General features: G+C 47.4%; 1 protein-coding gene across 6 annotated transcripts in view; it reads right to left on the minus strand.

The window, feature by feature from the left end:
- Positions 1–23,352, minus strand: part of Armc2 (armadillo repeat containing 2) — a 113,791-nt gene that overhangs the window by 76,181 nt on the left and 14,258 nt on the right. For all 6 annotated transcript variants that reach the window (XM_026787381.1, XM_026787383.1, XM_005363573.3 and 3 more), the window contains exons 4-6: positions 16,965–17,136; positions 10,390–10,594; positions 93–169 (exon numbers count right to left, since the gene is read on the minus strand). In XM_026787381.1, coding sequence (XP_026643182.1) covers positions 93–169; positions 10,390–10,594; positions 16,965–17,136 — 454 coding nt within the window. The remainder of the gene's footprint in view (positions 1–92; positions 170–10,389; positions 10,595–16,964; positions 17,137–23,352) is intronic.

Consider the following 23,352-nt stretch of genomic DNA (forward strand, 5'->3'; position numbering starts at 1 on the left):
TTGAGGATGAAGGACGCTGAGGATGAAGGATGCTAAGGATGAAGGATGCTGAGGGTAAAGGATGTTGAGGGCCGAGCACACAAGTATCTTACCTGATTTGGTTTCCCGCCTGCTCAGGTCTGAGCTGCTAGGACATGAGGAGGCCCTGGCATGCCGCTTCCCCTGGTCCCTAGGAGGAATGAATGAAAAAGAATGGTATTTTTATTTTTATAAACTGCAATAGTTTGAGATGGTGTTTAATTGTCTGCTTTAATCTACCTTGCCTTGTAACATTTATCTGTAAGAGCACAAGTCTATTGACTTAACAGTATGAAATATAACACTAGAAGGAACAAAATAATGATGATGATGATGATGATAATAATAATAACAATAATGATAATGATAATAATAAATCCAGAGTTGACTGGGGAAAAATGGTTAAGGATATAGACCACAAGAGGGTGCTGTTACAACACGAAACAGTTGGAAAACAGTGAGGCCAGCCCAAAGTGCCCAAGGTCACACAAAAGGGTCAGCTCTGGAATGCAGAGCTTCTAATTTTCAACCCACTGCTCTTCCCATTGCATCATGGTATATCCCAGTCCCACTTTAAAACTTAATTCAATTAATATTCTCTAAAAATATTCATAGAAATATTTTAAAGGTTAAAACAAATGAGAAAGAATATTTAGGCAATCCCTAGATGAGAAGCATCTTGAGTTCCAAGCAAGAGTGGGCCTGGCTTGTCATGGAGGTGCCTGACTTTGTGTGTGCTTACCCAGCCACAGCTTTTCTCAGCTATAGTTGACTTGAGGGCATTATCTTTTTCTATATCTGCATAAGGTGTGGGAGGGGGCAAGAGAGGGCGAAGGAGGGGAGATGACAAAAATACATCAGATACAGCTATCAGGGCCACGGAACCCACTATTATCTATAATTAATATATGCATATAAAAACAGGGCTGGTGAGATGGCTCGGAGGGAACCGGTGCTTGCTCTGTAAGTCGGGTGACCTAGGCTTGATTCCCCGAGTCTACGTAGAGGTGGAAGGAAAGACCCGACTCCACAGTTTACCCTCTGACCTCCACATGTGTGCTACGATGTATGCTCACACTCATTATAATGCATAAAACCTTAAAATTTAAAAAAAAACCCTTCAATGGGATGGAAAACCAAGGGATTTACTGTATTTTTCATTTCTAGCTATAGCCTGAAATTTCAATATCGAGAGTTTCACATATATGATGTATGTGTGTATACAAGTGTTTGCATGTGTGTGTGTGTGTGTGTGTGTGTATATGTGTGTGTTCTGAACACACACTGAAATTATCAGGACAGTTTGCAGCTTACAGCACTGCCCCTGCGTACCTGTCCAGTCTCTCCGACTCATGGCCTGGGGTGAGCTTGGCTCCATGACGCCTCATCTGTGCGCCCTCACTCTTAGAAGAGCATGAGGAAACCCCGTATGTGTGCATGATTGGCAGTCCTGTGCCCCAGCTCCCGCAAGGAGAGAGGCGTGGGACTCACCACCACCATACATGGTCATCACCGGGTGGACACTGAGAGAACGGACACCTTCCCCAGCTTAAGTGCACATCCTGGGTCAACAGCCACAGCCTCATGACCTTGGAAACCTACTTGGCTCAGGGCTCCCCGACCTCAAACAAAGGCAAGACTTCTGCTTAGGATGCCAGGTTGTCTGTACTATTTTTGTTTTTCTTTGAGTCTACAGGCACCTAGAGGAACAGTGTCTGATGCCAGGTGGGACAAAGACGTGGACATCAGGAAAGGTTCCAAGTGGCACACGGGACCAGAGTCCTGGAAGAGTAGCTGTGAGCCGGAGACCTAGGCCTCCAGGATGCTCCCATGCGAGGACACAGGCATCAGGAGGAGGGAAGAAGTGGACGTTTGTGCAGTTGGCCCATTCCTGGAAAGAGGACCTAATGGAGGTCACAATCACTGGGGACCAAGGAAAGAGGTGCTGTCTGGCCAAGGCAAACAGCTGTGTGTCTGCAGCTGCTAAAGTTCTGCACGGGCGTGAGCAAGAAAGACAGACACCAAGGGAAAGTCAGAGCTGCACGGGCTGGCAGGCTTAGGAGGTGGCATCAGGGTGTTGGTGAGTTCAAGGTGAGCTGTGTTTCCTGTCTCACAGAAAGGGAAAGAGTGGGGGAAGGAACACCCCTCCTTCACTGAGGAGGAGCAAATGACCCTGTGTGCGCCACAAAACTTGCATGGCTGATGGGAACAAACTTGTATGTCCCCAAGAAACCCTCTAAATACTTGAAAAATCTGGAGCTGCCCTCGTCCCTGTGGCTTACACCCCCTTGAAGCTGTGCCATTTTCAGTGAGTTTTTGCTACAAGTAGGTTTCCTCATCTGTACAGAAGGGGAGGGGGAATCATGGTGCCCCCACCAGGAGGCTGCTGGAGGACGGAATGATCTGTGCTAGTTAACTGCTCACTCTTCAGTCCTAAGCCCTTCAAATGCTGCTCCCCACGGGGTGGATCTTCACACCTTTGCTGCACCATTTGTTTACAGTCTGCTGTTTATATCCCTTGGAAAGGGACCCTCACTCTGAGCAGCTATTTCAGTGCCTGACACCACAACAGCAGCCTTGTTGGTCGCATCCCACCGGGAGATCGGTCAACTCCTCTGCCTACATGCGCAGCCAAGGCAGACGTCCCCATGCAGTTCCGACCTCTGCACGTTATTAAATTCCACCCCTGTATCGGCAGTGACTTCCTGCCTATCAGATGTCTTTATGTCCGCACTCAGTCATGCAGAGTAACCGTTCTTCCCAGCTTCCTGCTCCGTGTTATTAAACAGCATTATTAAATTTTTCACAATGATTTTTTTTGATGTACCTAAATAAAACAATTCTGGAAATTAGTCACTGGGCTCTTCTATGACATTCTTTTCAGAGGAAGAAAGCCACGCTTCATTAGTTGGGACATCCGTCTACAAGTGGAAACTGAATCTGTGACACTCACTGGCTCACACGACCTAACGTGACTCCGCAGTGGGGGCTTTACGAAAGGTGTCATCAAGGTTTGGGCTGTCCGACTCAGCAATGCTCTCAGCTTCTGCCCTGGCTATAGGTTAAAGTCGTGGAGAAAACAGAAATTTCCACGTGGTTTTCTTGGGGCTTCTCCTCTGCAGCCGCCGTTGTTTCAGGATGTAAAGTCTCCTGGCCCCTGTCATTGACAAAGGTCTTATGTTTCACTTGAACTATTAGAACCAACTGTAGCAGGCAATGCTATACAAAACTGACGGCATTCCTGCAACCCATCGTGAACGGCACAATCAATCATCCCGACCACATCCACTGCGGGAACATAAATACCCCAAGGAAATAAAATAATAACTCTTTAAAATATTTCAAAAGTATAGATTTTGCTATAATTCATGACCGTTCTTCTAGTTATGATGACAGTTCTTCAATTAAGGATCAGCAAATGTTTTCTTAAAGGGACAGCTAGTATTTTATACATTTATAATTTGGGGACTAAGTGGCAAAGTCAAGGATAAATTATACATGTGTGTGTATATGTATGTGTATATAATCCTTTAATATTTTAAAAATTTTTAAATATTTAAACCATTTTAAACTCAAGGACTGTAAAAAATAATTTAAAGCATATAGACAAACAGGTTTGGCTCCTTGGCTGTACCAGTAATAAAATAATATGGGTAATAATAACTAGTTAGATTTGGTTGCTTTTGTTTTTGATTTTTGCTTTGCTTTTTCAAGACAGGGATTCTTTGTGTAGCCAAAGCTGTCGCCCTGTAGACCAGGCTGACCTCAACTCAGAGATCTGCCTGCCTCTGCCTCCTGAGTGCTGGGATTAATGGCGTGAGCCACCATTGCCAGGCCACTAATTAGATTTAGAATTAAGAAAAAGTCCATTTTAGGAAAAGTTGCATCTATAGAAAGTGAAAGGGGAAATTTAAAGAATGATGAGAAGAAAAGGCAAATGTGCAAACTTTGAACAGAAGTGTTCTTTGTCTTGAGAAAAGGACATTTCATTTTTAATACTGGCTCCAAGAGGATGCTGAATGAAATCAGGTGGCAAATGTCTAGACTTTGTCAGTCACAGAGAGTCTGCCCTGCTGCTGCTGAGGGACCCCAGCCACAGAGAGTCTGCAAATGCAAGAGTCCAGCTGAGTTCCAACAAACCTCACCCTCAAAAGCAAGACTTGGGCTTTGGTTTACTACTCTGCTAAACCTTGCCGTCTTGACACTTTGACTGCAATTCTGGAATGTCGCCATCAGAGGGTGCTAGTCCCTTCCTCTTCTGACTCAAACTCAGTGAGAGGGGGTGGGTCTGGGCCTGGGGGGCTGGGCTTCTTTGTGCACCCAGGACCACACCTAAGCAGCCGGTGTGGAGACACACCTGGAGGGGCCTCAAGGTCAGGCTTGTACCTCAGGACTCTCACGTAGCACGTGGGGAAGTGACAAGCACGGCAGCTGCAGAACCATTATGTCCCATGCCTGTCTTCCCTCCATGGAAACATCTTCTGCCATTTCAGTCACATTACCCTTCTTTCTTCAAAGAATAATGACTTCATTTCTTTTTTGTGTGTGATATAAATAAAATAACATCTATTATTTTGAAAAGGTTCAGTAATAATCCAAAATACAAAGAAGTCTTAAAAAAAATTCTCCCAGATCCCACTAGCCAGAAATAAATTATTATTATATGGTAAATATTGTTCCAGGTACATTTTACATGCACGCGCACACACATGAAGGAAATAACAGAAGTGTACCCAGAAGGGAAGGTAGGTGGGTAGATACAATAATACCATATATATTATTCTAATGAGAAAGTCTAAACAGAGAAGACAGAAATTCGTGTGAAACTGTAGGAACTGCAGAGCTCCAGAGAAAATGAATCTTCCCAAGAGATGTTATTTTTTAAAAGATCTCTCTAAAGTTAAGAAAAAAAAATAACGAAGAGCATTAGGGCGCGGAAAGCATCGCCGTGAAACTATTTCAACATCAGTCTGAGAAACCTGCTCTCGCCCGAGTGGCGAGATTCGCAGTCACACTTCCTCGCACACGGGGGTTTGGGTGCTCGTATTTGACCACACTGCTAAGGTTTCTGCTCTGAAACCATCAAGGTTTGTTCTGTCTTCATAATGTGAAAATAAACTTACCACGGATGCTTTTACCAAATCCTTTTCAATGTGAAGTCTTGAATTCTGACTCATCATTCCATTGTCTAAGAATTTTCTAGAAAGTGCATGGATACTCTTCCCAGCTTGCTGCCCTTTGGACAAAGGACAGATGACTGCCGATACAATCTCTCCTGGCACCGAGAGAAGCTCAGCTAAAGCGGGAGCGCAGTTTGCCCTTCTCTCCTTCCCTGTGGCTTGCTTGTTGGGCCTGAGTGGTCACCGGAGGCTTTCTTCACCCAACCAAGAACTACAGAGTGTATCCAGTGTGAGCACTGCTGGAAATGTCGCATTGTCCATTTTTCCATCACAGATTCTGTTGGGACACCAATTGTCTATTTGTGTTTAAGTCTTTACTGTAGAAAGTTATCTTTTAATATATCTTGATTTTTCGTTTCTTTTGTTTATTAGCTCTGACTTTTCATGGGTTGTTGCAAACTTTGAGGAAATGCCTGGTCCCCAGTTCCAAGTGAGTCCGTGCTAGGAAGGGACCTAGAGGAGATGGGGGTTCTCTTCCAAAACACAAGTTTCCTCCTTCTACCTCGCTCTCAGTCTCCCCACTGATTCTCTGAGCTTTATCCTTTCCGATTTCTTTCTGTGATTTCTTCTGGCCTGCCCCAGCACAGCTCACACTTCTAGCTCCTTCTATTCTAATTAAGTGTCTTTCCTCTCCCTGTTCATACATTGCTCTTTCACTTCTTTTTTGAGCACTGCCTTTTGTTGTTGTTGTTGTTTGTTTGTTTGGTTTTTTTTGATCTTGAGGGTTTATAAGCTCCAATTTGATTTTCTGCACCCCACAGAGCCCAACACCTTCCTAAAGAGAGAACAATCCAGCCATCCATACTTCCCGTGAACACTTGAGACTCTTGGAAGCCTTTCTTCCGGGATACATTTTCTTCCTCTCTCTTTGTTATGTTCCTGATGACGCTCGAGTCCTAGGAGACTTCTTATCCTTATATTATTTTAAGTATCCTTATATTATGATATGTCTTTCCTTGTTGAGGCTGAATAGAACCCAGAGAGGGCGAGAGCTGAAACCCTAAACAGCCGGTCCATTCCTTTGCAGACTTGGGAAGGTCTACTCCCCTGGTGTGTTCAGAGCAACCACTGACGCGCATGCGAGTCCTCTTACATGATAGACAGCGTCTTTGCATTCTAATTTGTTAAAGCAGCTTGGCATACAGGAGAGACCAGCCTTGATCCTTGATCCCCATCCGCCCACTCCCTCTCCCCTCCCCGCTGTGCTTACAGGCGATGAAAAGAGTATGTCACCCTGAGATCTACCCCACCCTCCGGTCATTTCATGATCTGTATCTTGAGTGGAGTCTCCCATGGGGGCGTTTTTCACTTGAGGCCGCCCACACCCTTACATCTCATCACCAGCACCTCGGTGAAGAAACAGACTGACTTCTAAGGAAACTTTCTCAGAGGCTGAGGAGGTGTGTTGCGCCCCTCAATCTTTTTGCTTTCATCTAGCTTCCATACAGTCTGGAAATTTCAGACTGTTATGTTCCAGGTGAAAACCTAGTCTGGGATACGTAAACTGCCCCTCACCACAGACCCAAGAAAACAAGGAAGGTAAAAAGAGGAAAAAGGACATCCTGGCAGTGACAACAGCTCTGCAGTAGAGCTGGATCCAGAAGTTTCACAGTCACTGAACTTGACGGCTGTCTCCATCCTTGGCTCTGTTTGCTCCTGTGGGACTTCCCTTTCCATGGTTGTGAAAGGGTCATCTTGAGCTGTAGGGCACATGATCTTCCCAACTTGAGGGCCTGGAGAGAGGCCACTCTCCTCAAAAGCCTTGGTGTAGCCCAGGGAGTCCAGACAACCTGGATTACTTAGACTGTGTGCTCGGTTCTGAATCACTGCGCTAGCTGGGCACTGGCGGACCCTACTAGCTGGCCCTGGAAAGGCAGGTCAGAGAGGAATGGGCAGCCTTCACTCAGACAAAGCCAGCACATGTACATCTACAAAGGGAGCAGGCTAGTTCCCCGTAGGGAAGCTGAAGTCCATGTTTAATAGTTCGGGGTTGGGTCCATTATTGCTTCACTGACATTTTAAATCTTTGCTGCTGTTACTTTTTTTTTTTTTTGCATGCTTTGTTTATTTTAACCAGGCGCCTCTCCTTCCTTCCTTTTATTTCGTTCTCTTTCCCTTCCTTTGGTCTTTCTCCCTTTCACTGCTTTTGGAGACAGGGTTTAAAATGACCTGGGATGACCTTCAGCTTGACAGACAAGGGAGACTAGCCATGCTCCCAGGCCTCCTGCTTCTATTTCCCTAAAAGCAGTGTTTGCTGCATTCCCACCACACCAAAGGCCCTTGACATCTTACAAGTAAGGCTTTCAAGCCTTAGTCACCATTCCACAGCCTGCAGCGGAAGCCTGAAGGAGAAGGGAGAAGGGGCAGTCATTTCCATCAAATACAAAACAGAGCCCTCGGGAGTGTCTGGTGACTTGCCAAGGATGTACAGCTAAATCGAGTCATGGAGAGACCCTGGAACCTGGCAACCAGTGACAGCCAGCACTGGTCACATCCATCCACCACCCAGGGTGTGACACCCATGTAGCTGCCCTTGTTCCCAAACCACGCCGACTGGAACACACACACACTTAAGTACTTATGTGTTACATAAAGGGGCTCATGGCTGCACCCATAGGTGGGTGGAAGGATGGATGGGCGGAGACAGGCAGCACACTTTGACAAAATGCCAGCTCTCCTGAGCTCAATCCCCGTGGTGACAGAGTAGGAGATCATGGGGTGTGGGTGAGAACAGCCCTCTAAACCTCCAAACAATGTCTAAGGGGCACGTGTAGACTATAGCAATGGGCGCACACAGATGACAGCGACAGCCTCCTGAGTGTGTGTGAGCGGCTTCTTTGTCAGGGTTTCGTCACTTTCTTTCTGATGCTACCTTGCTGAGCAAATGGGTTACCCCTCCCCACACCTCATACTAAGTATAAAGTTAAACTCCAGAGCATCCCGAAAGTCTGAATTATCCATATTTTAAATTAACAGCACATAAATCAATGCAAGTTTGCTGAAATAAACGGTTCTTTCCTCGCCTGAACCTGAGAAGCTTGGAGGACCCCAAGTGGGGAGCCAGCAAATCGTCCTTTGCTAGGTCCTTCCATGAGCTCACATTGCTCCTCAGCCCACCCTCATCGCCAGCCCCCAGCTACCCCCTCCCCCTGCCCCTTCTCCCCCACTCCCCTTCTCCCCACTCCCCTTCTCCCCCACTCCCCTTCTCCCCTTCCCCCTTTTCCCCCACTCCCCGCCCACTCTTCACCCCCCACCCCCATCTACCAGCTCCTGCCAGCTCATCTCACTGACAAGACTCTTCATTTTTCTACTTTACAGTCTCAGGATTAGGATCAAAACAAAACAAAAACCGTGCTAACTGAGGAGAGGATGCACCCGACAAATGTGGAAACACTCCACTGCTCAGTGGAGGCCATTTCTTGGAATTACAGTCACTCAAATGTTTACAAGAAACAATTATTGAATGTCCCGAGCTGATTCACAAGCGTAATTAATGAGAGAATTGCTAAGAGTTTCCATTTTCTCGTTTGCTTTCACCCCATTATATAAACTTTTCTGTTGGCATTTCTTCAGAAAATTCCACCCAGTGCCGGACGGAGGCAGAGGCTGATTCAGGCAAACGCCAAACTCCACACCACCATCCCATGAGACAAAGGGAGGATGATTAGCGATGCTGCCAGGGCCTGGGCATTTTGAACAGACAGGAGGAAGGGCCTGCCCAGGTCCCTAATGGCTTTGTCCTTTGCTGTTTGTGGGATAAAGTATGTCACTAAAATGCCCCTGCTGTCCCAGAAAGACAAGGCATAGCGAACCCTGGCATGTCTGATTGTTTCACAACATCTGAAGTTTCATGGCAATCAACAAACAAATGGCTTCGCTCTTGTCTGCCTGTCTCTAGTCAATTCGCATTACTGTAAGGATGGGTGCAGGGGAGAGATGCTCTCTTCCTGTGGGGCACAAGCCCTGCTGCTTCTCCTGCCGGGGTGACACAGAGTTCCACAGCCTGCATGGCACCACTGGGAAAGGAACTGCCTGCCTGTGAGGGCCCGTTTGATGCCTCCTGATCGGCTCCCAGAGTCCTAATTTGAAGTTGTTCTTTTCCACTTACGGCGATATGTCATCTTTCCCCTACTTTGAAAGATGTCCTGAACGCCAAGCAACATCACAAGGACCTCTAGGTTGCCTACTATAAATTCTCTGTGCAACACTCTTTAGGCTGTGTCAGCCTGACAAGGTCAGCTCAGCTACACTAACAAGCTGCCAGTGGCCACTTCGGGGGTGGGGGTGGGGTGGTCCGTGTGGAAGAGCCAGCATCAGATCCAGAATCTAAAATGAGAGGAACAAGGATTCGGGGCCTAAAATGGCCAGTGGAATGTAATCTTGTTAAACAAATTTGAATTGGGCATTTGTCCATGATGACCCAATGGAAAGTTCTAGAAAAAAAAGGGGGGGATCTTTAACTGAGTAAGCCTGCTTATCTTAGCATCAGTACTGACCAGGGCTGGAACACAGCCTGTCCTCTGTTCTCTCTGCTCCTCTGACCTCTAGACCTAAGGTTTTAGTAAATCACCGTGGTAAGAATGGGCATGAAGCCCACACAAGGCTTCTCCCTCCACTGCCCCTCAGTGTGGTAGGAAAGAGCTTCTGGGAAGCCCTATCTAAGAATGATACATAAAATCCACTGGCCACCATTCAGGTATGAGGGGCAAACCCATCCCTCGGGGTGTTCCTGTGTTAGCCACTAGTTAGCACAATAAATATATTTAAACCAAGTGTCTACTGGATAGTAACACAAGTGCCTACTCTTGTGGAATTTACAGCAGTGGACTAAAGCAAAAGGTGGTCAGGGGGACCCCAGGCCCAGCAAGAACCCCAAATACTACAGAGACAGAAACTTTTCTTACTCATCTGTCACTCGGGGCCTAGCTGAAAACATCTAACTTCACCTTCATCTGACAGCACTCGGGTGCAGCATTCCAGCTGCTACACATAGCAGGGTTTCAAGGATGAACTGGGAATAAGGGAAAGCCAACCCTATTCAACCATGAGGAGAAAAAGCCCACTCCTATCATGAATTAACTAAAAACCATGCCTATAGAAGAGGGCTGGACCAAATCAGTCTGCACCAGACAGAGCCAGTTGACTGACAACAGCTACCCTCCCCCCAAAATCCACAGCAGAGAATACTGACCCTCGGCTTTGGAGGCGAGACAGTGGACATGGTTCCTCGGACGCTTCTTGCTCTTTGGTTTCTCTGAAACCTTGGCCATAAGTAAGTTGGACTGGATGACTCTCTAAATGGCCCGTGGAATGTGACGCCGTTAAATAGGTCCCATTTATTTTTGCCGTAGACGTCCCCGCGGTAATGGTCTCCTTGGATTCCTCCGTGGTCTCTGCTGAAATAGCAAGGAGATGCTTTCTCAGCACATTTCTTACTTCAGGACTTGCTGCCTTCTAATGTTTTTGTTTTGTTTTGTAGTCTATGGATTTGTATAAAAGTTACCCATAACTTGTAATCAAGTCTGGAGGTTTTATGGTCAAGAGCTCTCTGAACATAATAAATACTCTACTACAGTTTTAGTCTTGGCACCATCCTTTCTGTGGATAAGATATGAACAGGTTATTAACTCTACTGGCTTGATGTCTACTTGAAAGGAAACACAGGCACTTAAGTTTATGAACTACGCATCCCACGAAGGACTCCTAGACACCTGTAATCTCAGCCAATTGGGAGGGAGAGGGAAGAAGTTAAGAAGTCCAAAGCCGGGCCGGGCGGTGGTGGCGCACGCCTTTAATCCCAGCACTTGGGAGGCAGAGGCAGGCGGATCTCTGTGAGTTCGAGACCAGCCTGGTCTACAGAGCTAGTTCCAGGACAGGCTCCAAAGCCACAGAGAAACCCTGTCTCGAAAAACCAAAATAAATAAATAAATAAATAAATAAAAAATAAAATAAAAAAAAGAAGTCCAAAGCCTTTACAACATAGTAAGTTCTAGGCCAGCCTAGCTTACAAGAGATTTAGTGTCAAAAAACCCAAAATACAGCCAGAGCTGTTACACAGAGAAACTCTATCTCAAAAAACCAAATAAAACCAAGCAAACAACCAAACAACCAAAACACTAATATAATTAATACAGTAGCAAGGCAAACGGTACATCAGCGGTGGAGGCTTCTTTATGCACAGGACTCACTTGGGCCTTTTTATAAGGAGCACGCAGTCACAGAGTGCACAGTGTGTTTAATAAGGGCAAGCGACGAGCAGAAGAGAAGTGGAAATGGCCGAAGGGGACAGAGAAGGAGACCGAAAGCAGCTTTAATGGGGATGGAGAGTGTTAGGGAAGGAAGGCGAACACCCGCACCCATGAGAGAACACCCATGAGTGTTTGGAGCAGGGTGACCAGCTTGTGCAGGGGCTCGGAGGCATGGGAGTGCCCAGGGTGGTGGAAGAAGAACTGTAGACAAGCCCTGGAGGAGGAGGGCCAGCCTCAGGGTCCCAGGGTCCCAGGTCCCAGGGCGGTGCAAACACGACCCACTGAGAAGGCTTCCTGAAGAGGGGCAGATAGGCTAGCAAAATCTCAGCCCATGACGGAACACACGCTGAGCTTAGGAACACAGAATCTTATACCAAAAACATAACTTCCCTATCAGCAACCAGACATCAGGAGTAGCTTGTCATCCACCTGCCCCAGCCGAGTCCATGTCAAAAGGGAGGCGAGGATAAATCTCCCTGAGTGGTTGAGGGTTGGGAAGAAGCGAGCTTCACGTAGGAAAACACTTCTGAGTTTTTCTGTACTTACTTAGAAATCAGCAAACAAGGCAAGTGAATGATGACCGAAGCCCCTCTCCACCTGCCCCTGCTTTCCAACATTGCCATTGGAAGTCATAGGAGCGGCAAAGGTTGGTTGAAACGAGGAAATGAAGACCTGAAAACTGATGTTAAGTGACCCATGGGCATCAGAGCCAGAATGGAGCCTCCAGGTCACCAGCTACAGCTCCCTGACTCAGGGCTTTGACTTCAAGTCCATTGGGCTCGGTTCAAGGGCAACCACCTGAGCATCTGCTGACTGGTGTTCATCTCTCTCAATTCCCCCACCTTCTCCAGCCACCTCCATATCAGGCACAGGGTAAGAATGAATTGATAGGGCCTAGTACTGTTACCCGTACGGTGTTGGCTCACTCAGAACTTGAGGGTAGTGCTACTCCCGGAAGCCAATCCTCTGGCCTGTGCCTATCTACCACACCACCGTAACCAGCCGTGCTTCCAATTTACCGGGCACACGGTTTAGATTATAAACCACTTCAGTCCCTCACTCTGGCTCCTGCATTTTCTTCACTCACTAACATACCTATGAAGGAACACTACGTGGCAGGTGCTGCCCATGTGACCTACGGTCACTGATCGTCCAGAGGAGACCACAACAGTATTGTGTTCTGCTGTTGTCACCTTGAAACTGTTGACTTTTAAACAAAGTTCTCCAAATTTGTCTTTTGCACTGAGCCCAGCAAATAGCACAATGGCACCTCCTGAGGTGCACTGTTGGGGCTGGAAGGGGTGCCTGAATGAACGCTTGGCTCCTGGGGTGCACTGTTGGGGCTGGAAGGGGTGCTGGCGGTACTGCTTAAGGAAGCTGTGGAAACTCTGAGCGGGCCGGGCCTAGCAGAGAGATGTGGGTTTCTGGTGGACAGGCTTCGAGGTTCGTAGCTCCTAGGATGCAGGAAGACAGGCAAGGGCCTGGGATGCATTAGGCTAGAGTCAGATCACAACAGCTGTGCTTGCAAAGGAATTGGGACTCCAGTCCCTTAGGCAGAAGCCAGGAAATATGCTCCGTCTCGTGTATTATAATACCTTGCTAAATAAAGATGGTATTTTATAATTTTGGATAGGTGGGGGGGGGGAACCAAGTGAACAATGATGTATTAAGGTATGAAAATCAGTAGTCATAAATCAGCAATGGCTACTTCCACACTATAGTGGCAGAGTTGAATATATTGGACAGAGATGAAATGGACCATCAGGACCTAAAATATTTACTGTCCAGGCCTTTATGAAAAAGGGTTTCTGTCTTCTAGAACAGCTAGTATTTGCCCAGCTGAGTTCTTGAGAGGTTCCACAGCCTGGTCAAGTGGAGGAACACAGAGTGAATGGGCCACGTCTGCCTTTCTGTCCTGTCCAGAATAGCTCTCTCCCCACTCTAGAAAACACAGCGGCAGGATACGCAGTGCCTCCCTGACTTGCCTGAACTCTGGAACATTTCCACGGAACTGCTGTTAACGCTTCGCCAGCAGCATCCTCTGGAATTTTCTGGAACTCAGTGTGATCATCGTTCTTGGAGGCACAGAGGTCCTCTGAAGGATTTGAACCAGGGGTGATGCTATCTGATGTGTTCCCTTCCGAGCCTCTTAATGCTCAATGGGACACAGACTCTGCACATTTCTCATGGTCCTTGGGCTTAAAGGGGTAGGGTGTCTGCTGGCAGCACCAGTCACGAGGATCTTGGCATCTCCCCACCCTGCTGACACTTCCCAAGGTCTTGTGTTGAAATCCTGCAACCCCTGAAGGGCTAAGGACAAATCTAAAGGGAGAGAGGCAGGGGTGAGGCAAGAGGTGGAAAAGGCTTTGGGAGTGGCAGAAAAGAAGGATACAGACTCGGTCCATGGGCTTGGTGATGGAAAATGTGACAGGGACTGGGATACAGTGGCGTCTGCCCTGGGGCCTCTGGTTTGGATAACTGGGGGTGGGGGATGGGAGGAGTCAGCTATTGTTCACCACTTCTAGAGTCAAACCTGCCTTCTACACTAAGTGTACCTATGAGGGTGACCACATAAGACTCTGTCCCTTCCCTAGGCTCAACCCAAGAATTCTAAGTCATCACACCCAAGCTCCACCCATGGGGTGTCAGCTACGAAAGACTTCACACCCAGGGAAAGGCACACTTTAGGTCTCCAGGCTCAGATGGCTTTGGGGCCTCAGGAACCCTACAAAGCACCTTTTCTAGACAATAGAGAATATTGCTCCTGCATAAATGACAGGGATTCCAGGCTGGGGCAGTTCCAGTTCATTTTTAAAAATTGATATGCGCTTTTAAATGACAATGGCTTCTTATTGTCATTATTTCCTGAGTGTAGATACAGAAGTCAAAGATATGGGCTGAGGCCAAACAGAACAGGTAAAGAGCTGGAAGGAAGACCCACCGCAGTGTGTTGGGAGGCGCTGGCTTCCAGCCAGGGACTGGGCCACTGAGGCCTTCAAGCCAGGGCGGGGATGCACAGCAGGGCCGGGATGCACAGCAGGGCGGGGCAGGAAGCAGGAAGGGGGAAAGCACTGAGGACAAGGACAGTGGGAAGGCTTCTCTCCTGGTCCCCTTCACACCAGCAGGAAGACGTGAGCAGGGAACTCGGGTACAGACATGTTCATTTGGAAGACACCCCGAGCTCCGGAGACCCTTCTCATCTTGGCAAGGCATTTCTTTTTGCTGTTACCCATCCCTTCTGGTCTGACGACCTGACACTGGACCCAAGAAGCAGGATGACGGGACGAGTGCCCAGAAAGACCATATTTTGGGGATCATTTCTATACTTTAGCCTGAAGTTCCCCACCCAGTTGATGCTCTCATGCAGTTACAGCTGAGATGTGCTGCTCAACTAAAACCAGAGGCCATGTTGTCGCTGTCCCGATTGTTGTCCTGACCATTTTCAGCAGGCAAAATCAAGTCAGGGCCACTGTCCTCATTCCTAGGATCTTCATGGCCCTCCAGCCCCAGCTCCCACACCTTCCCCATGGCTGACCATCTTCTGCTCCTGAGCTCACCCCCGGATAGGGCCTCTCTGTCTGCCTGTCCTTTCACCATGGACACTCTGACCACAGCTTGCTCATGGCTGCCTCAGTGCCATTCAAGGCACCTTCACACAGCCCCTGAGCTGGAGAAAGTGCAGTCACTCCCTACCCTGCTATGCTCTTTATCCTCCTCGCAGTCTGGGAGGACCGCTCGGTCTCACTCCTGTGTTCTAACATCATTCCTCTACCATCCCGAACTGAGGATGCTCTGAGGACAGGTCTTCCTAGCCTAGAACGGTACACTGCACTCCGTAAGAAGCTCAAGCAATAACAGACTGAGTGACTGTCTCAGAACAGAGACAAAGGGGGACATCAAGCTGCCAAATACATGATCTACTGGCATGATGGCAAATACATGGCACCCTGGTATGATGCCCGCCCCCACCCTTCCTCATAGATTTTTACCTCTCCCTCTATAACCACCATCAATGGGGAAATATCTGACATGAGCCGGGGGCACAGAACCTGCTGATCTTATCCCAGGCTATCTCGACACCACTGAGCTCCAACCATTCTCCTACGGAAGACATAGCCCCTCCAGATCTGTTTTTTTTTTTTTTTTTTTTTTTTTACAGGAAGACATCAACCTGGCTCCTCCTCCTCCATCCTGCTACCATCTGCATGTTGGCAATGAAAAGAAAAGATTCCAATCCAAACAAATCGGATGCTCAGATGGAAGTGTGTAGCCCAGATGGATGCTTTTGACCACCTGGGTCATGGTGGTCCAACCCCTCTTTATGGGTCCCTAATGAGGAAGACCCGGTTCAATCCACTTAGGATGAAACAGCTCTCTACCCTGCTGAGCAGGGGCCGTAAGAAACAGCTTACAGCAGACTGCACTCACTCAACAGCTGGAATCTTTTGACCCAGTCCTTGGCCTGCACCCTGCAGATCCTGAGAGCTCTCATTACTTCTGTTCTACTTCTTTCTTTCAACGTTAGAGATATCCACCAGATTTCTTGCCATCCCACCAATCCTTCCTCCCATCCCTGCCCTTGGGAGCCTGCAGTGTGCCTGGGGAGAGTCTGATCCACCTGCTACACTCCTTACATGGTGGCATCTTTGTCCTCCACTGCGGGTCTTGGCACACAGCCAGCGCTGGTACAGCAAGAACAAGAGTCCCATCCACTCAAGTCCACACCTTCACAAGGATCAGAAAGCAATTAAAGCTGGCGCTGGCGAGCAGCACGAGACTCACAATCCTCACTCGTTTCTTTGAACTATTTTTTTATATTTTGATGTCTTACGGTGCGTGCACACACTCGGGGGGTCAGGGCACAGGTGTGGAGGACAGAGGACAACCATCGGGAGTCGGTTCTCTCCTGCCACCTCTTGGGTTCTGGGGATAAGACCCAGGTTGACAGGCTAGGTGGGAGGGACTTTTACCCACTGAGCCACTTCAGTGCCCAATTCTCATTAATTTCTAATGAAATGAACAACGTTTTAAAAACTCTACCCTAGGCCAGATGGAGGTGGTGCACATCTTTAATCCCAGTCCTTCAGAAGCAGAGGCAGGAGGATCTCTGTAAGGCCAGCCTGGTTTACAGAACGAATTCTAGGACAGGCTCCAAAGCCACACAAAGAAACTCTGTCTTGAAAACCCAAAACCAAAACCAAACCAAAATAAAACAAAAACTCTACCCTAAAAATTATTTCTTTTTTCTATGTGAGCCATTCATTTGAAAACACCTACTCTAATATTCTCTTCTTACGAGAGTAATGTTTGTGTTTCAACATAGTGAATTTAGATATTCTTTACACATCACCGGAGAGAAATACATAAATCATTTTCTTAGCTACTATGTGGCCAATATTAACAAAGTATAAGTTTATGTATGAATCCAGGGGCAGGAAAAATTATATAAAAAATAGCTTTTCTGTGCAAATTCAAGCAGGATGCCTGTCTGAGTCTGTAGGATGTCACACAGCCTTACAGTGGGCAACAGCATGGGCTCTGTCAGGCAGGAGCGTTCCCTGGGACGCAGCCCTGTAGAAGCGTGCGCGCGCACCACTTATTCTTCTTATCTTGGCGGGGTCCGGTGGAGGTTTAGGGAAGGAGAGGCGGGCATCCTCCTCTGTGGCGGGAGATGCTGGAGCTCTGGGCTTCTGCAAAGAGAGTTTTGAACACTGGCATGAGTCTCTGTGTCTCAAATAAGACTTACCATCGCCACCCTGGAGCTGACCCTGCCTCTTCTAGCCAGTGCTTGACTGCACTGTAGCCTCTGGGTCTACCATCTCATTGACCCATCTTACTTAACATCATATGTACACAAACATACACGCACACATACACACACTTGGATTTACATATACATATTTATATAAATATACATCCACACACATACACACACGAGTACACACATACATACATGCAGACATGCACACACATATGTACACACATATAAACAGACATATACATACAGATATACTCACACATACACAGATACACACACATAAATATACACACACACATACACTTTTTGGTTTTACCAGTGTATCCTATGGACAGTACTGCTACACAGCTTAACATATTTGATTTATAAAATCCAAGTTACCTATTCTAGCAAACAGCTATCTGTGCAAGAGACTGTAATGGTAAATACAATGCATTCAGCATGCTTTGCAATGTGTTGTGCATCGAATCTTTTTCTGTCCTGCCAGCCATCTCTCAAATAACAACACAGAGACTTATTATTATTAACAGCTAACAGGCCAAACAATTTATCATTAATATATGTCTCTGTGTGTTTCTTTGGGGCTGTATGGCAATGGGGCTGGGTGGGACAGAAACTTCTGTCTCCACTCACTCAGTTCTCCACATTATTTTTTTGAGACAGGGACTCTTACTGACGCTCGAGCTCAATTTGGCTAGGCTGGCTGTTGAGCAAGCCCTGGAGATCTGCCTATCTCTGCCCCACAGAGCTGGGGCTACAGAAGGGGATACCAAGCCTGGCTTTACATGGGGCTAGAGATCAGGACACACATCTTCATGCTCATGCAGCAGCGTTCTATCCATTTGCCCATCTTCCCAGCTCTTCTGTGCCCTATTATTTATTTATTTTTTCAAGACAGCATTTCACAAATTCTCCTTCTGCTCCATGGGCCAAGTGCTGGGCTTACAGGCATGCATCCCCCCCTCCCCGTCTACCTCTTTTTAAATATCTTTAAGATATGTTTTTATCAAGCTCTGACAGTCACAGCTCCCTGCGGGCAAACTCCCACAGGTCTGTGGTTTCCATCTAAAGCAGGAAGCTCCCAGTGTCAATGTGGCCTGGTTGCCCTGTTGACCCTGCTTTCAGTGTTATCTGCCTAGGAAGAGCAGCCTTGCAGCAGCAAGGGCCTCTAAACCCCAGCCAGACACACTGGAGGGAGAGCGTGCAAGACATGAAAGAAAAACTTCTACCCAAGAAGTTAATCAGCAAATCTTTTAAAAACCCAGTGGGAAATCCTTATCAGATAATTTGGGGGTGAGGATGGTTGAAGTCACAATCATCACAAATACTCATACAGAGCATAGGAACTCATAGTATGAGTTCTGCTAAGAATGTATTTCAACATGAAGCTGGGCAGTGGTGGCGCACGCCTTTAATCCCAGCACTCAGGAGGCAGAGGCAGGTAGATCTCTGTGAGTTTGACACCAGCCTGATCTACAGAGTGAGTTCCAGGACAGTCAGGGCTACACAGAGAAACCCTGTCTTGAAAAGCAACCAAATGAAACAAAACAGGAAGCTGGAGGTATGAGAGAGTAAAGAGATGAATTCAGGAAATGAACGCTCCATGTATAAATAGGAAAGACAAAAGATGCAGGCATAATTCGGTGCTGAAGGTCAGTATGCAGTCTTTTTGTCTCAAAAGACCCTGACACCTTCTCAAGGCGTGGTCAACCTGCCTGCTGACTTCACTGGACTGAAAAGCACTGAACAGGGCGACCCCCTGGCTGTGCCTGTGAGACTGGAAAACCTGTCCTGAATGTGGGAGGCACCATCCCACAGGCCAGGGGCCCAGGCGAGCACAGGTGGGCTCTTTCTCAGTCTCTTGTTGGCAATGAAGAGAGCACGTTCCTCTGCCATGTACCTCCCGTCGGGATGTTCGGCTTCAGCCTGGCCCAGACGCAATAGAGCCAAGTGACTGTGGACTGAGACCTCAGAAACTGTGAGCTGAAAGAAACTCTCTCTTTAGCTGTGTTGCTTGGAGATTTTGCAATGGCAACTGATAACTGTCTAACCCTTGAGGCTCAAACCGGGCATGGCCTTGTTGTGTCATTGTGGAGGAGGGCTTTGAGGTCTCATATATGCTCAAGCCACACCCAGTATCTCAGTTCTACTTTCTGTTGCCTGTGCAAGATGTAGAACTCTCAGCTCCTTCTCAGCACCACGTCTGCCTTCAGGCCACCATGTCCGTCCACCATGACGATAATGGGCTAAACGTCTGAACTGTAAGCCAGCCCCAGTTAAATGTTTTCCTTTATAAGACTTGCTGTGGTCATGGAGTCTCTTCACAGGAACAGAAACCCGAACTAAAACAGCTCTGGATGATTCAGTCCTCTGAATGAGGGCTCACAAACTAGTTCCCCTGAACAACCCAAGAGCTATAGGAGACACAGTCAGCAGAGCGTCTAAGGGTTCTGGCTGGCCGTCACTCACCCTAGCCTCATCTTCCTGACCAACTTCTGCCCTGACTTCTCAGATCCCCAGACAGAAGGCAGGGTCTGCCCTACCTTACATGAAGACAGGAAAGAGGTCGGTGAGATCCCACTTCAGAAAGTTTTTCATGATGCAACTTGTAAGGCATGAACACACACACTCACACACACACACGTATGCATACACACTACAAGACCTTTGACAATTAGAAAGCCATTCTTTCTCTAAGTCCCGGTCTTCTTTGAGATGTGATGGCCTTGTGTGCATGTTTGCCCCTGTAACTTTCCCCACAGGTTCCTGGGACTCTCCTGTCACCGGACACTGTGACCGTGACTATAACGTTACTGTACATTTCAGAAGTGGTGAAAGAGAAGGACTGTGTGACATACCCACTGCACGTTCCCTGTCCTGAATTGTCTCTTTCCCAGGGCACACTGGAGTCCTGTCTTTTTAAATACATTTAAGTTTTGTTTCACTCGCCCAACACATGCACCTTGGTTCTTGTCAAATACTGAAGACAAAGTCATCTATGCTGGTAGGAGTTTGCATGGTGCTGCCCCGGGGGTGAGGGCAGTGGCTGGGGTTCCTGACCATGCACTGCCTTTGATGGTGTTAGCAGTGTCTGCTCCATCCTTTAGATGTCTGGCTGCTGAGGGCTAATTAGTGTAAAGTGTATTAGGTGCTCTTCCACGATGTCTGCCTTTTCTCTGTGTCAATACAAAGCTGATTAAGAATACTTAGAGCTGAAATGACTGGGCTTTGTACGTTTAGGAGGTAGAAGGACACTGGCTACGATGGTGATGATGTTAGGGGCACCGTTTTTCATATGATCATGCCTCTGCTGGCTTTGTTCAATCCACTGAACGAGCAGTTACTTCTGTGTGTGCAAACTGGAAAGCCAATGACTGGAGAAGAATAAGAAGAGGAAGAAATTCCCCCCAGTTTCCCCAGAGCTGCTGCAGAAGAAGGGAGCTGCTGAGCCAGGAGAAAGATGGAGCCGGGTTTCAACACAGCAGGCAGGTGTGACCATTAATGGAAGCTGCAACAAATTATAGTGTTTTCCCTGTCCTAGAAGATTACAGGTGCTGACGGGAACCCTCCTGAGCCAGTCAGGTCAGTGCCAAAGCCTGGGCGCCCCGGCCCAACAATGCCGGCTTAGGTCATTCCCAGAGCCTGGGCTGTTTCAATTCTGAGCATCCCCTGGCTTTCTGGAGGGTATGGTGGGGGCATAGGCCAGCCAGGAGAGAAGAAATAGAGGGTTCAGAAGCTTTGGTGATGTGGTCAGTGCAGGAGCTCAAGCAGCAGGCTTCTCGGGTCTCTCCTCACCGACTGCTAGGTATTTTTTAAAGAAGCATTAAACGGCAGAGCGTTTGAGAAAGTCTCCAAACCCAGAAGGGGGTTGTTTCATTCTTTCCAGGTACTTTCAGCAAAGATGCTCCTTAGATATGGGGTGCTCTCCTTCCTCCTCCCCCCTCTCACCGGGAGTTTCTTCCTCCCCATGCTGTCTCCTGCCACTCTGATTTTTCAATGAACTCCTGTCCTTGTCACCGGAGTGGTTACTACAGGCAAATGTTCTTTTGAAAAGGTGCAGTGACGCAGAGAAAGGAGGCGGAGGGCAGGGAGCGCAAGGTCATTTCAGGATGTTCTGACTGGCAACTTCAAATTTTCGTTATCGTTTAAGCTGAAAACAGCTTTCATATAAAATTTCTTAGACTATTTTTCCTTTGAACATCATACTCAAGCATTCTGAAAAAGAGAAATGGGTTTTACAGACCCAGAGCAGAAACAGAACCAATCTCATCTAGTCTCTTCATCCTGGAGCCCTGCGATGGTGCCCGTGTAAAAAGTACCATGTTCAAGAGACATTTAGGAGCAAGCGTACCCCAATTGAGTGACTTCTCCAAGTCAGCAGTAATATGTCCAACTGCCTTCCAAGACTGCAGGCATCAGAGTCATGTGTCAACAGCAGCTGGCAAATAATTTCTGAGATCCTATTTTATCCTCTGCAACATAAGGAAACTATGATCTTCCTCACGGATATTCCAATTTGTATTTAAAAAAATATTTGGAGACAACTGGGGCCATTTGGAGACAGGCTGGTGATACAGTGGAGGAATGATGTGTTTTCTGAGCTGTGGTGTCAGTTCACAGAAAGGAGACTGCCTAGGATTCTCACCAGATGCGCACCCACGTGCATCTCTATGGATGAAGCATCACGATGGCTGCACCTTCCTTTCTAACAGTCCATCAGCACAAATACACCCACAAGCAGATACACATGCAAACACGCGTGTGTGTGTGCGCACGCGCACACACACACACACACACACACACACAAAGTGATAGAAACTGAGAAGCAATTTGACCAAGGCCCCATCTCCATGAAAGTCTAAGATGCTGGCAGAGGTCTATGGGAAAGGTGCCTGAAAGACGGGATTGGTTGAGGTTTTCTGTAACACCCTCTTCCTGCCCTGCAAATGCTGTCAAGCATTCAGGAGGCAGGCTTACTGACTATAGAGGGTGAAACTTGGCCTCTCCAACTGGGTCAGTAAGTAAGGGTCCTCTAAAATAGGCCCTGATTGATAAGTATCAGGAACTTACTATAAAGTGAGTTTTCCTTTTTTATTTATGTGTTTTTGAAGCACTGTCTATGTTGAACAGGCTAATCTCCAGTGTGTTATGTATGTGCTGGTATGAACTTAGAAACCTCCTGCTTTTACCTCCCAAACCCTGGGATTCCAGGACTGGACTGCCACACCCCACTGGACTGCCACGCCCCACTGGCACGACTATTAACTGAGTGTTGATGTACTAAATGCTGAGAGTCCCTACCTTCTTTCTCCGCTGGCCTCTGAGCATCAACAACCAGACTTTGCCATCTCAAACATAGCCTGGTGAAGAGCTTGGCCCTAATCAACAACATGACCCAGCCAGACTGCCTTAGTGGCAGGGTTGGCTAATACCGCCTGTAGATTCTAGCCATATGCCAAAACCCAGAACCAGGTCCCAGAAGGGTCTCTAACATGAAAGCCAGAGACCAAAACAAACTAGACTTTCTGCAGGGGCTATACAGGGAGAGCCGAGTTGAAGACCACCAAATTATATCTAAAGTTCTACACCCATGAAACAACAGAATATTACCTAAAAATACAAATTAAAGGTTGTGGGAAGTGAGCTTTTGGAAATTAAATATAGGAAAACAGAAATGAAAAGAACCCAGTAAGTGGGTTGTAAACTACCAGCACGCAGCAGCATGAGGTCCGGGCACACAGAGCACAGCTACAGATTCACCCCAGAGCACTTGCCTTGGGTGGACAGAGATCAACCACAAGCCTGCCCATAACAGGCAGAGAGAGAGAGAGAGAGAGAGAGAGAGAGAGAGAGAGAGAGAGAGAGAGAGAAGAGAGAGGTGGATGAGGCCATAGAGAGCAAGCAAGCCGGCGAGCGTCATTCCTCAGGCTCTCTGCTTCCTCTGATGACATAACTTGTAAGCTAAATAAACCCTTTCTTCCCTAAGCAGGGCTTTATCATAGCAATAAAAAGCAAATCAGAAAAACTGGGGACAAGGAGGACAATCCTACCAATTTTCAGAAAAGAAAACCAGGAATCAAGTGTCGTGTCATTTACTCCCCACACACCCTTTCTTTTTTTTTTAAACTTTTTATTTATTTATTTATTT

This window comes from Microtus ochrogaster, linkage group LG9 (assembly GCF_000317375.1).
Source record: "Microtus ochrogaster isolate Prairie Vole_2 linkage group LG9, MicOch1.0, whole genome shotgun sequence".
In the NCBI taxonomy this organism is placed as follows: domain Eukaryota; kingdom Metazoa; phylum Chordata; class Mammalia; order Rodentia; family Cricetidae; genus Microtus; species Microtus ochrogaster.